Below are 13,383 nucleotides of genomic sequence, written 5' to 3' on the forward strand. Positions count from 1 at the left end.
ACATCATGAATGAAGACAAGTGAGCCAGTTCCAGTGGCAACCATACACACCCGTGCCATAACAGTACCTCCACCATGTTTCATAGATGAGGGAGGGGGTGCTTTGGATCACAAGCTGTTCCTTTCTTTCTCTACACTTTCCTCTTCCCTTCACTTTGGTGCAGGTTAATGCGTGTCTCATATGTCCATAAGACTACCAGGTTGTTTGCTGTTGCTGAGCTCACCAGTGCATTCTTGCTTTGTAATAATGTAGTAAACAGTTGATTTTGACCAAGCCAATATTTTGATTTATTAGTTTATTTAGAATTTTCAGGCTCATAATGGCCTGCTTTACTGGCATTGACACTCATTTGGTCCGCATGTTGAGAGACGACAGAAACAGACTCAAATTACTTTTGCTCCCATAAAACTGGGGACTATGCATTAAAAATTTCTGTAATTCCTACACATATCACCGAATGTGGACATGAATACCATCATATTAATGCTAACATGTCTGCACGTTAACCTCATTGTTTTATTTCAGAACCAATGTGCTAGAGACCAGAGCCAAAACAACAAAAATTAGATACCTTTGGCATGCTTACAAAACTCGAAAGAAAAAAAAAATTGTTAAAATTAAAGTTAAAGTTAAACTCTGTACTGCCTTGGCCGATTGGCTTCTGCTTTCGGTAAAAACAGGTTTTTAATTTGCAACCGAATCCAAAAATATCCTTTTCCTAAATGGGAGTGTACTCCAAAACCAATGATGGCAGTTGGCAAACCTCATGGCAGTTGATGAGCATCAGCTCAATCAGTCACACAGATTAACAGGCACGCCGCACACCGCACACGTAAGCTATGCAGACTGCACACAGGCAGAGGGGCAGGCTGTGCTCACAGCGGTTCCACAGAGCTGTGAGTGATGCACTTTGCAGAGGGGTTGAACAAACAGGCAGTGAGGTCAGACACAGATGAAAACAGAGATGTGCCCACACTTGCTGAGAGGCCATTGTGGTTCGTGTGACCAGGGTGAGGCCCTGTGCGTTTGTGTGTGTGTGTGTGTGTGTGTGTGTGTGTGTGTGTGTGTTTGTTGTAAGTGCATGCATGTGTATGTGTGTGTGGGTCCGTGCCTGTGTGTGTGTGTTTGTTGTAAGTGCATGCATGTGAATGTGTGTGTGGGTCCGTGCCTGTGTGTGTGTGTGTTTGTTGTAAGTGTGTGCATGTGTACGTATGTATATGTGTGTGTGTTTGTATGTGTTTGATATATGTGCATGTATGTGTATGTACGTGTGTGTGCATGTTTGTGCGTTTATGCATGTGTGTGTGTGTGTGTGTTTGATGTATGTGTTTGGGTCCATGTCTGTGTTTCTGTGTTTGTTGTAAGTGCGTACATGTGTATGTATGTGTGTGTGTGTGTGTGTGTGTTTGTTTGTTGTATGAGCATTTATACGTATGCACATGTGCATGTGTGTTTGTTTGTGTGTTTGATGTATGTGTGTGCATGTGTATGCACGTGCGCATTTTTATGTATGTATACCTGTGGTGGTGGGTGGAGACAAAAGAAGTATGACTAAATGCTACAAATAGTACCAGGCCATTGTGGAGGTTTATTAGTTTCCTCTGATATGTGGTAAAATGTGTGGATACATCTAACATAAATTGAAAAATTGATGTCCACAGTGTGACAGCAGAGTTACCAAGCAAAGGTTGGAATAGGGATGCCTTACTCTTTTATAGTCCGCTTGCACTGTGAAGCAGCAGAATATATTAATTTGGCATTTACATCCCCAGAGCCCCAGTAAGCTATGCCTCTCGTCTAGATAGCCTTACCTTCACATCACCCGTATTTATTTGACAGTAGGGATCCAGGTGCTCGTGAGGTAACGAATAGAAATTTGATATCCACAAATGCAATACAAATTTTCAAAAACAGTGCAGCTGACAATTACAAATCAAGCACTTACCATCGGAAACACTATATTTCAATAAAATACAAAGAAATGGCGCACACACAAAAAAACATTCCACCTTAAACTACTAATTACAAATAGCTCTGGAATGGTTTGGACCACAGACTCAAAGCTTCTTCGACGGGGAAAAAGTTACTCACAGGGTGACTCGGGAGATGGGTGGCTTCTAGAGCTGTGGAATGACTTAAGACCCTCATCAGTGAATGCAGGGAGGTTAAGATAATCTCACCCCCCGCCCCACCCACCCCAAAAAAGGTGCACAGGGATAATCCTGGTTGTGTGCAGAGAGCTGTATTAAACACTAAGAGAGTGTGGGAAGGAGCGTTGGACGAACGAAAGCTCCGATCTCCTGCTGTCTTGGTGATACATCCCAGGGTGCTTTGCAGTGGCTCCTGAGACTATGCACATCTCATAAAGAACTGGTAATCATCATGATTGACCATAAACCACAAAGGCTTTATAAATTGGGCATTAGAAATTATGACATATACTATATGTTATGTTGTGACCCTTGGTCCATAAGTTTCGATCCATAGTCTTAAATTGTGGTTAACAGTGGATAGATACATATTTTTAAACTTTTATGCTTTTAATAAATACAATTTTGGCACGCCAGTAACCTATAGCCTAGTCCTGTCCTAATGAACTAGGTTACATCAAGAAATTATAAATACACTCCTTTGGTATATTCTGTTTCTCCACTTCTGCACGCCGCTCTGGATAAGAGTCTGTAATGTAATGCATTATAATGTAATGTAGCGTTTCATTTCTGAACATAACTTTTAAAACCAGAAGCAGGCGTGCGCAATCCGACTACTTGGCCTCCTCTAAACCTTCAGTATCGAATGTTTCAATTTGTGAACTAATTAAATTAACTGGCCAAGTAAAAATTAACCACTCAACATCTGTATATATTTCAAATCTTTGCTCCGCGCTTCATTTATTTATTTTTGACAGTTCAATTCCATAATTAATGCTACAACAGTCCTAGATTATATTCCTCAAATACCAGCGAAACTGGGGATTGTGAATGTATAACAGATGTATAACAAATGTTGGGGAGCTCCGCGACCGTACATTTTGCACATTCTCCAAATATAAAATCACAGTAAATCGATAACTGGCAGCAGACCGCAAATATCTATGATCGTATTTATGTAAATATGCGGATACGGTTGGTTCATCAGTTTCAGAGCCTTCAGAATGAAGGAAACCTAAAAGATTTGCGGAGGGCTGTTTATTTATTATTATAATTTAGTTTGAAATTATTTAACCTATATAACGGCGGTCCAAAACGTGGACAATGGACATGTAAATATTCAGCAAACCTTTTTAAAAGTTTTTTCTGTCAAATTTTATTTTGTAGAACTGGGGGTTAGTATAAAACATTGAGAAAGCCGACAATCCTGACATAGGTGTTCAAATATGTTCAGGGTCCCCATACCAAAAATACCGTCCAGAGTTACCTGTCAAATCACGTTGCTTGATTTAACTTGTGGGGCAGGCGCAACCATATTTCTATATATATTATGTTTTCCTCGAGGCACTTCCTAAACAATTCGTGATGAGTACTCTATTGTTTAGTGATTCATGTTATCGTGCCCTAACAATACTGCAGTCAAGACTCTTACCCAGAACTACCACTAAATCGAAAGTTTAAAGCTTTTCCTAGAGGAGATGTAATAATTGCATATACACTGCATATTATAAAACGCTTTCCTGTTTCTAACAACTTCCCGCCAGACACGTACAACCAGAAAGATTAATTCCATGTGAGAGAGGCTTGTTCGTCTTACTGCTTTAAATATCATCTGAGCACCAATGTTTTAATATCATTTTTAATATTATAGAAACAATTTCATACGTGCTGTAATGCGGTTGCTGCTTTGGAAATTTGGATATTAGAGAAGTAGCCTAAATCATACAACTAAAATGTGATGGAATCTATATAATTATTCAGTATAGCAATCACAGGATGTTAAATATTAGATCGGCTTTTTAATAATAATTCTAAAATGGAAGCCTGTGACGAACCCTATATCAAAGTTACACAAGATTAAAACTCACAGGGTGTGTAAATTGCCATTCCTCACACTTCATTTGACACATCGCCAAAGATAATCATTTTGCTTTTCAATTTGACGCTTTGTTCATTTTAAATCTATTATTTCTGCCAATCCGAATGAGCTGTCTGTTTCTCTCACCAAGCAGAACATTTCTGGAAAAGGTTCTGTTTGGCTACACATGAACGTGACTCAGATACGCCACAAGAGAACATCGGAGCAAAAGACGCACGTGGGTACAATAACCAGTCTTTATATTTTGTACAAATTTATTCATCATTTTAGAATAAAGAATGGTCTTAAACTGCGCAGAAACAGTTTAAATAAATCTCTCCGCCCGTGATATGGGTTAACCTGATACCGTCAAAACATACCGCAGAGAAAAACTCATGACACAAAATGGAACATTTCAACAAGACAGAGGTTCACAAGCTTCATAAAGAAAGTAGACACAACTTACTATAAATAAACTTGCGCTTGCGACCAGCACAGTCATTCGTTTAATTAAAACTAGTTCATGAAAATAAAAAATAAATTCTACACAGAGTTGGACATGCCGGCGCAAACTGATATTCTACAAATGAAGTGTAAACATTTACGTGTGAGTGTATTTCCCTCTCGGATTACTGAAAAAGCCTCCTGAAGAAGCAACATGCCATTTTCGTTGTCAGAAAATAGGATGGCATTTTTTGTTGAAGTCCCATTCTTCTAGATCAAATGATTGCTTAAATGCTCAAGATAAAAGCCTCTTTGCAATACAAATAAGTACGTCGGGCTAAATATTGAGTCCCTGTCCAGAAGATGTCGTTTTTAAACGATTGACAAACGGACCGCTCAACTTGAGATGAAAAATCGCAATTATTAAAATAAAAATGATCGAAACCTTCGTTGTTTTGCAAAGAGTTCAAAGTGTTCAAGTATCCCAAGTACTTAAAAGTTGAAATGTCTTTTCAAATGTGAGTGAGGGGTAGCGTTCCGTTTACGCCAGTCCCAGCACTCTGGTAGTGCTGGTGCACGCTGTGTAACCGACTCGTTTGCAGAGTGGAGTGATCCGTGCCGTCACCCCCGGGAGGCAGATACATGCTTATCATATCCCTCAGGTCCCCCAAACACGCTCTTTGGGAGTGCGATGTAATGGCCGGGGGTGGTGAGCTCGGTTCGGTCTTGCACACAGACGCCATGCTACCCAAGCCCATCGCGCTGGTGGTCTGCTGTGTGTAGGTTGGGGACATGCTATACGTGGACGCGGCGTTCATGTAGGTTTGGGCAGTAGACATCATGGGGTACTGGAGCCCGGCCATCTCATAGCGGTGCATCTGCTGGATCTGCTGACTGTTCATGCTGGGATGCTGTGAGTAGCCCAGCTGGTCCTGCATAAGAGAGTAGGCACTGCTGGTCCATCCATTCATGTGCGCATAACTGTCCATCCGCTGTCCAACCGAGACACCGTTGTTGACAGTGGTGGCACCTGGCGCCAAGAGTCCTCCGGGCAAAGAGTACTTGTCTTTCTTGAGCAAGGGCTTGGTCTTTCTGCGTGGTCGGTATTTATAATCCGGATGTTCCTTCATGTGCATGGCTCGCAGACGCTTGGCCTCGTCAATGAAGGGTCGCTTCTCTGCATCCGTCAGCAGCTTCCAGTCTGCACCCAGGCGCTTGCTGATCTCCGAGTTGTGCATCTTGGGATTCTCCTGAGCCATCTTTCTCCGTTGGCCCCGGGACCACACCATGAACGCATTCATGGGACGCTTTACTCGGTCCTGGTCGTTGGCACTGTTGTTGTTTTTGGCGCCCGCCACCGAGCCCGTATTGGACTGCGGGTGCGGGCTTTTTATTTCTGTTTCCATCATGTTATACATTCAGACGGCTTTTAAGTATTCAGCGATCCACAAGACAAGAAAAATTAAAACAAAAGTGAAAACATTAAACAGGGAGGTAGTAGTCGTGCCCAAGTCGAATATAAGCGTTTTAAGTTTCTTCTTTCGCCTTAACACTTTGGTAGTTATATGCCCAGTTCTTGTTTGTGTCCGCTTGCCAGCTCTGCTTTTATCTCGCTCTGCTCTGGAACAGAACTCTGCAAACTTGTCCGCCAACCTCAGCTGTTAATAGTGGCTTTGCCATGTGATTAGGATTGACATCATAACAATGAGCTCTTTCCCAACCAATCACAGCGCGCCTTTCGATCTACCATCCAAACGGAAGAGTTGGATAACAAGCGTTGTCTTGGGTGCAAATTGCTAAAAGACTGAAAAACACTGCAATAAAGTCTGAGACTACGCTGCGAAACGCTGAAATAAATTGTTTTTAATGGCACATAAGAACGTTACAGAAGCATAATTACGAGAGAATCGTTAACAAGTTGCCTTTGAAACTAAAGCTAGGGAGCGATGTACAGCAGGTAGCCTGCTGCAGTTAAAACATACTTTAAAAATCCCACAAAAACGTTTTAATTCTAATTTATTAATAAAAAGCCTACGATTGTAGACTATTTCACGGCGTTAATTTCATATGAGAGTCGCCGACTATTTTCACGTGATCTAGTATCAATTAGAAAAATATCAGAAGGCCCCGGCTCAAAACAGAAGTTTCATCTATCCTTTTACAAAATCTCATCAATCTATCCCACTTCAATAATACTGGAAATCCTGAAAAATAAGGACAATTCTGGCTTTTATACTACATAACAAAGTAATACGATTATCCACAGAACGCCCAAATCCCACAGCCTAAATCTTAGAATTAAAAAAAAACGACTTATATGTTTGGAAGAAATAATCAGGTTTTAACTTCCAAATCCAGACTGACATTTGAGACTTAATTTATCTTTAAATACTAAAGATGAATATGATTATATTCATTTCCAAAAACATTGAAAAACAATTTCATTTTCATCGAGTGCATGATTCATACTCCATTATTTAGACTGGAAATAGGAGACTGAATGTCACCCGATAAGCTTGGGGATTCTCAAAAATGCAATACGACACTGGTTAAGTGGGGGGAAAATAATACATTATCGCCATCTTGTGGTAAAAGAGGCGGGTATAATATTCCAAGAACTTGGTACCACCGTGGTGGTATATGCTGGCCCAACATGTATTTTATGTGTACACATATAAAACGTGTTTTATATTTGTCATAGAATTAACTGCATCTGAATTGTTTGTAAACGGTGTTTTCTGTCCGCCAAACAACCGCTCGGTACGAGAAGGCCTCGTACTTACGGTCACAAAGCAGTGCTAATTGTTATTAACTAGCTACCTGTCGGGAGCCCTGGATTAACATGTGTTTCGTGAAAAAGGCTCGAAACTGACTGCTACTGTGCAGCCGTTGATTTTATGGTTGGCGATTTTCACCACAGGCATACCCTTTCACTTGCTAATGATTACAGCACGCCGCCTATCGAAAATATATTGGTGTCCATCAACACCACTCATTTAGCCACAGAGAGTGTGAACTGTTTAAATGGCTCAATATGTCAATGTTAAGCGGTTTCGTCAGCAGTTTCTGTGGAATATTCCGACCTGCACGTTCAATCTTTCCAGAGTTTTAAATTAAATTAAATTGGGTTTTATTTTATGAATTTTTTGTCAGATTTAGACCACGTAGTAGTATAATGCTACGTTATCTTTGCACATCCCTGCTCTCATGGTTATAGAACAGAATTTCGCAAGTTACCATGGTTGCTTATACAATGGAAAAGGGTCAGTTGAATGTATCATCAAATAAAGTACTGGACTCGATGACTTTCATTTCTCCGGTTACTTCAATGGCCTATGCATCACACCAGGGACTGTACGTTCTGTCATGGGGTAAAAGTGCAGGTAGGCTACACTATATCAAACAATGCAGTAGTATGAGAATTAAACGACTGACATCATTGACATCTTCCGAAAATAGATACAGTCACATTTATCATGAACTAAGCAGTAGCTACGTTTACCATATCGGATCATAAAAACAAATATGAAACAATGTTACACAGTCTATAAAATTCAAATCATTGCAATTTTAAGTAAACACCGCGATTTAAGGCTGTTTCTTTAGACCATTATTTGGCTCTAAGTGACACACACCTGAATGTAGGTTATTGCTAAGTGTAGCCTACTACTAAATAGCTCGGCGTCAGAAGTTGCCCGCTGTGAACAGAACCAAGGACGTACTCTATAAACTTCCAATTAGTAGCCGTCTAATTCAAACTAATTCAGTGTATGACCGGTGATTTGTTTATCGGAATAGACCCGAGGGGCTGATCCAGTTGTAATCTCCTTATGAAAATAGACCCGACAGCGGGAAAAGAAAAACTGGTAGCTACCCCGGAGTTCGGTAATGAGCATTGTTGCGGAGAGTTTCCTAATTACTGATAGCTGAAGGAGAGGACCACCAGCAAAGCTTAGTTTCTTGCCCCGGGGTCTTTCAGTGCTAGGTGTGGTTTCTCCGTAGACTGTATAGAAGTTTAAGATTTTTTTTTGCTCCAGGATCCGAAGTAGTTTTAAAGAGATATAATATGTTTAAATCGGTTAAATTGTTGCAGCACTCCTATAACAACACAGATGGGGTCGCAGTTGCATGGGCTACAAATATATAGCCTACTGTAATAGATGAACTGACGTGGAATTATCAGTTACTTTGAGTAAAACTACATTCACAGTTGTAAGAAATAGTGTAGTGTTTTTTTCTAAGCATCTCTCTCTCTCTCACACACACACACACACACACACACATACATAAATAGGCACATAACAATATTTTACAATATTAAGCTACAGTATAACTTGTTCAATATAACAAGTTCAAGAAGTCACCTTAAAAATAAATAAATAATGCACCTATAAGCAATGGACAGTGACAGCCCATGAGCATGCTCTCACACCCCTAGACTGATCATAAATGATAGGTGAATTAAGGACAATTAATAATTAGTTTAAACTTCGAATTAAAAAGCAAAATGGCATTGGCTACTTAGTCATTTCTAAGCGTGAGTTGTAATCATAGACTCATTATCATTGTCATCAGGAAAAACATACGGAAATTAACGTGGTCGATAATAATATAACTGCAATACTCATGCGATACAGCGCTTAAGAAGGTATAACGGGTGCGTAACAGTCAAGATGATTCAAATTAATTTCCATGACACAAACTAATATGAAAGTAAAATATACCCGTGGTTATTTGAACTATGATAATTTACTGTCAGAATGATAATTGATAATCAACCGTAAAAAACAGGATACTTTAATTGTTAACGAACTGCAATAGAAAAATTAGAGACATGTTAATATTATGTGTAACAAGAAACATATTGCATTCAATGCTTTAAAGGATTTGAAAAGAAAAAATAGCACAATTATATTTCCGCACACACGTGCGACAAGACACCGCAGCAAAGTACAATTTGAGCGCGCGCACGGGTCCACAAGTACCAATGGTGAATGGGGGTTTGTGTGATAGAATTTCTCAGTTTTGTTTAGAAAAACATGTGACTAGTGAAAGTAACTTCGGATGGTAATAAGTGAGTGTGAAATAGTAATGCCAACGAAGGAATAACTGACGAGATTTTATATACCTGCATATAAAGCCATTGGAATGCAATAATTTCTCAGACACTAGAAACAATTTCCACACGAGACCCATCTCCATGACCTGGCACACTGGATAATAATAATAATCCATAATTAACGCTTGACTTGATCTTTTTCTTTCTATGTAAAATATAACTATTTTCTTTGGCTAAAATATGTTATTGTGTACGTATATGAAGAAACCACAACATGATTTAAAAACGCTTCATACGTTGTATCTATTAATTCTAAATAACACAATGCAAAACAGTAACTATTAAATGTTATGTTAAATGCCCATCTGCATTAGAGTTCCTGGAATCAATAACTTATTTTGTCTCTACCCAGTGACTACGGAAGGCCATTCAGTAGCAGTAATTAACACAAAATGATTTTTCAATTACGACGACAAAGGAGACAATCTCATTAGGATTTGCATGATGTTTGGACCCGTAATGCAAATGAAGATGCGATTTAAGCACGGTCTGCTATTCCTATTGTATCGGACTGAATGGTTGCTTCCCCGCTCTTTTCTAGACAGGTATAATGATATTCACGTGCCATTAATAGGAAGGAAATCATAGAAACACACTTCTGTCAGTAAAAAATCAAGACCGTTTGGAACAGTTCAGCCCGGACTGACTCAAAAATCTCATTTTAAATAATTTGACTTAACCGAAGATAACATCATCAGTCACTTAACATCACAAACCATGCAATCCTATTGAATCCTTAGTTTTGTAAAACGGTTAAAAACCAAACAGGGTGACAGAGAATAATCTTATTCCGTAGTTGAAGCTTCTGATTAAAGCATACAGTTTTCTTCCAATTATATATATTTTAATTGTTTCCTTTCAGAAAGGCAAACATTTATGTCACGGCCATCGAATTATTTTACATAGGCTACAATCAGAAAATTTTAAAAGTTGGTAAAGATACAGGGCCTAGGATATGGTACAATAAAACAGTACAGAAAACACAACGTTTTCAAAACTTAGAAAATACAACATCAACTGAGGTTGAAATATATCCCAAGTGAACCTAATAATGCGTTCTTCCGTTATTTTCACAGGGTAACATGTGATGATATTTAATCGCTCCTCAAGTGATAAAGCATATTTCTGGAAATGTCTTGGCCCACAAATGAGAATCTGAAGGACACGGATTTAATAGTCAGATGCGGTCACAAATGCAAAAGACTAGAGGAAGCCAGTTGCCATTTTTTTTACAATAATTGTTGAACAACCACAAACGTATTATTATTATTATTATTATTATTATTATTATTATTTTGTCGTAGGTCTAGTTGTGGGTATGATACCAATAAGTAAAAGTGTGCTTATTATTATTGTTGTAGTTGTTAATAAATATAATTCAAATGTATTATTATTATTACTTCTAACTATTACAATTGTTTTAGAATTATTATTTACTTATATTACTTATTATTTAAACGTATATACACTTTTATTACACATTCGTTTACATAGTTTACATCAGAACTGTTGGCCACACTTCACACATTCCAACTTTATCTCCAGTTATATTACTCACATAAACTAGCATAAGGCCAAACTAGCTCCGACTCGGCTGTCCACTCACACTGTAACCTGATTTTGTTACCCAATAAAAAGGAAAAGCACCATGGAATCGCGAGCTGTTTCTTACCTGTGTAATGGATATGCACATGCTATCAATTTTCTTTTACACTGCAAGGAAACCTGTGTTGCCCGCAAGATTTTTGGCGGTAGCTGGGTTGGCAAGCAGTCGTGAAAACGGTAAACAGTGCTTTCCTGACACGATACAGTTGTCTGATTTAATAATATCTCTCAGCTGTTTAATTGACCGCTCAGACAGCACGTTAATCTCAGCTGATATCTGGACTTGGTGAATCAGGAATGAAGACCTTTACATGACAACTAGGCTAGTTTAGGCATACAGAAGCTGTAGTGCTTTCACGCGCAAGAAAGAGGAAAGGAAATTAAACGATTTCTCATTGATTAGTGTCATTTCATCATTTCGTGTAACAGTATATCGGTTATTTGTAAATATAAGAACTACAAAAGACTGTGAGGTCAATCATGCAGTTTAAAAAATGGGAGTTTATCCATTTAAAATAAGAGGTCATGTGCTTCTTTGACTCGAATAACGTGTTGTCTGTTAGTTTCAGTGTGTTTCAGCACTTAAGTGCTTAATCTAAGACACTGATTAGCTAAAAGCTCCACAAACCATGTGCTATTAACCACTGATTGACAGGAAACCACAAAAACCTGGAGCACTGCTGCCCTCCGGGACTGGAGTTTGACATCCCTGCTCTAACAGCATCAATAAAACTATGGTGGCTTAGACCCATTCCATTTCTAAAAAAAACAATCTGTGCTGAATACAAACACTAATCTTATAACCATTTGTTACTGTAGTTCATATCTCCAATGGCAATATGCAGGGACAATTCATTTGGTTGTAACAAATGAGACAGAAAATTTGTTCACCTGCCCATAGGTGCATCAATGCAATGAAGCTTTTGCCTGCTTTTGTATTCAATGCAATCCTGCAATGCAAAGAAGACACTGCCATTAATACTCAAACACACTCCAATGCTCCCACGGCCAAAGTCAATTCTCCTGCCATTAAAACATTTCACAATCAAATCAAATCTATTTTATTTGTATAACAATTAACAACAGAAAACTCTCTCAGAAAAAAGATGCTTTACAGAGTAGCATGAAAGGAGCAAAAAACGGGCCTGGACCCCCCAAACAGCAAGCGCAGGGGCACCGTGTTTCATGTGGGCCAGGACAGTCGCAGCATCTCGATCAGGACCGAAGGAGGGCGTGTTCTTGGTGCTGTTACCACAGCGGCATCTGTGCTTTCATTGCAGTGGCGCAGTGCTTCCGCACCACCTTGGTTCAGTTGGCAGGACTTTGTTCAAAATTTACACCCACATGCCCTTTCCCCATTTCACTTTTAGTGTGCCTGACATCAACATGCTTATCACCCACCCCCCACCCCTCTCTAAAAGAATGTCAAAAACAGCAAGTCTGTTTTTCCAGCAAATCAAGCATCTCTTTCCTCATCGTGCTATGCGGAGAGTTGGGACTGACCAAGGCTGCTGACACAGACCCTGATGTAACCTCTCTTTGACCGCTTGTGTAGGAACAGGCATGGTGTGAATGTGGACTCTCTCTCTCTGATGCTCATGGAAATGTGTGCCACAAAATGCAATATGCACAATACCATATGGTTGCTCAAAAAGAGAATTAAAGATCTAAGCTAGCAACATAGTCTTTTCTTATATTTTCAGTGATTGAAAAACTAAAATAGGCTACTGTGTAAGACAGAAAAACCCAAGGTTTGGGTTTGGCCTCTTGTTCAAATTTAGTGCTGGCTCAAATTCAATGTCGAACACAGTTGGGTGGTTTCCGAAGTTCATGAAACAATGTATGAGGAAAAACATTTGTGAAAAAATGTGTGTAGCCTACACTAAGATGCAAATGGCATTGCCATTAAAATTGATCTGGGCCTTAGATTAAATAGATGCCTGGTTTGCTCAGGTAATATTACAGGGGCTATAGTGCATTATCCCAATTACTCCTTACACTGAGTGTGTAGGGACCTTACTGGTCACACTATACGCCTATATCAGACATGTATATAAATCATAGAGTAAGTACTCCTGTAAGGCACTGTATTAAACATGTAATCATTTGCAACTGAATCACATTTGTATGTGTAAAAATATGTTATTAATGAAATATGAAAATATAAACAAAATATTAATAAAAGGGGAATACATTTTTGGCTATTC

The 13,383-nt window shown here is 39.1% G+C and overlaps 1 protein-coding gene across 1 annotated transcript; it reads right to left on the minus strand.

The window, feature by feature from the left end:
* Positions 1–4,265: 4,265 nt before the first annotated feature.
* Positions 4,266–6,131, minus strand: sox3 (SRY-box transcription factor 3). Its single transcript, XM_064329192.1, has one exon. The coding sequence runs from the start codon at positions 5,868–5,870 to the stop codon at positions 4,965–4,967; it is 906 nt and encodes a 301-aa protein (XP_064185262.1). The 5' UTR covers positions 5,871–6,131; the 3' UTR covers positions 4,266–4,964.
* Positions 6,132–13,383: the final 7,252 nt, after the last annotated feature.

Source organism: Anguilla rostrata, chromosome 3, assembly GCF_018555375.3.
Source record: "Anguilla rostrata isolate EN2019 chromosome 3, ASM1855537v3, whole genome shotgun sequence".
Taxonomy (NCBI): Eukaryota; Metazoa; Chordata; class Actinopteri; order Anguilliformes; family Anguillidae; genus Anguilla; species Anguilla rostrata.

Bases quoted from the DNA above. Each gene is read 5' to 3' on its own strand.
- sox3 (XM_064329192.1), bottom strand. From the start codon at position 5,870: ATGTATAACATGATGGAAACAGAAATAAAAAGCCCGCACCCGCAGTCC.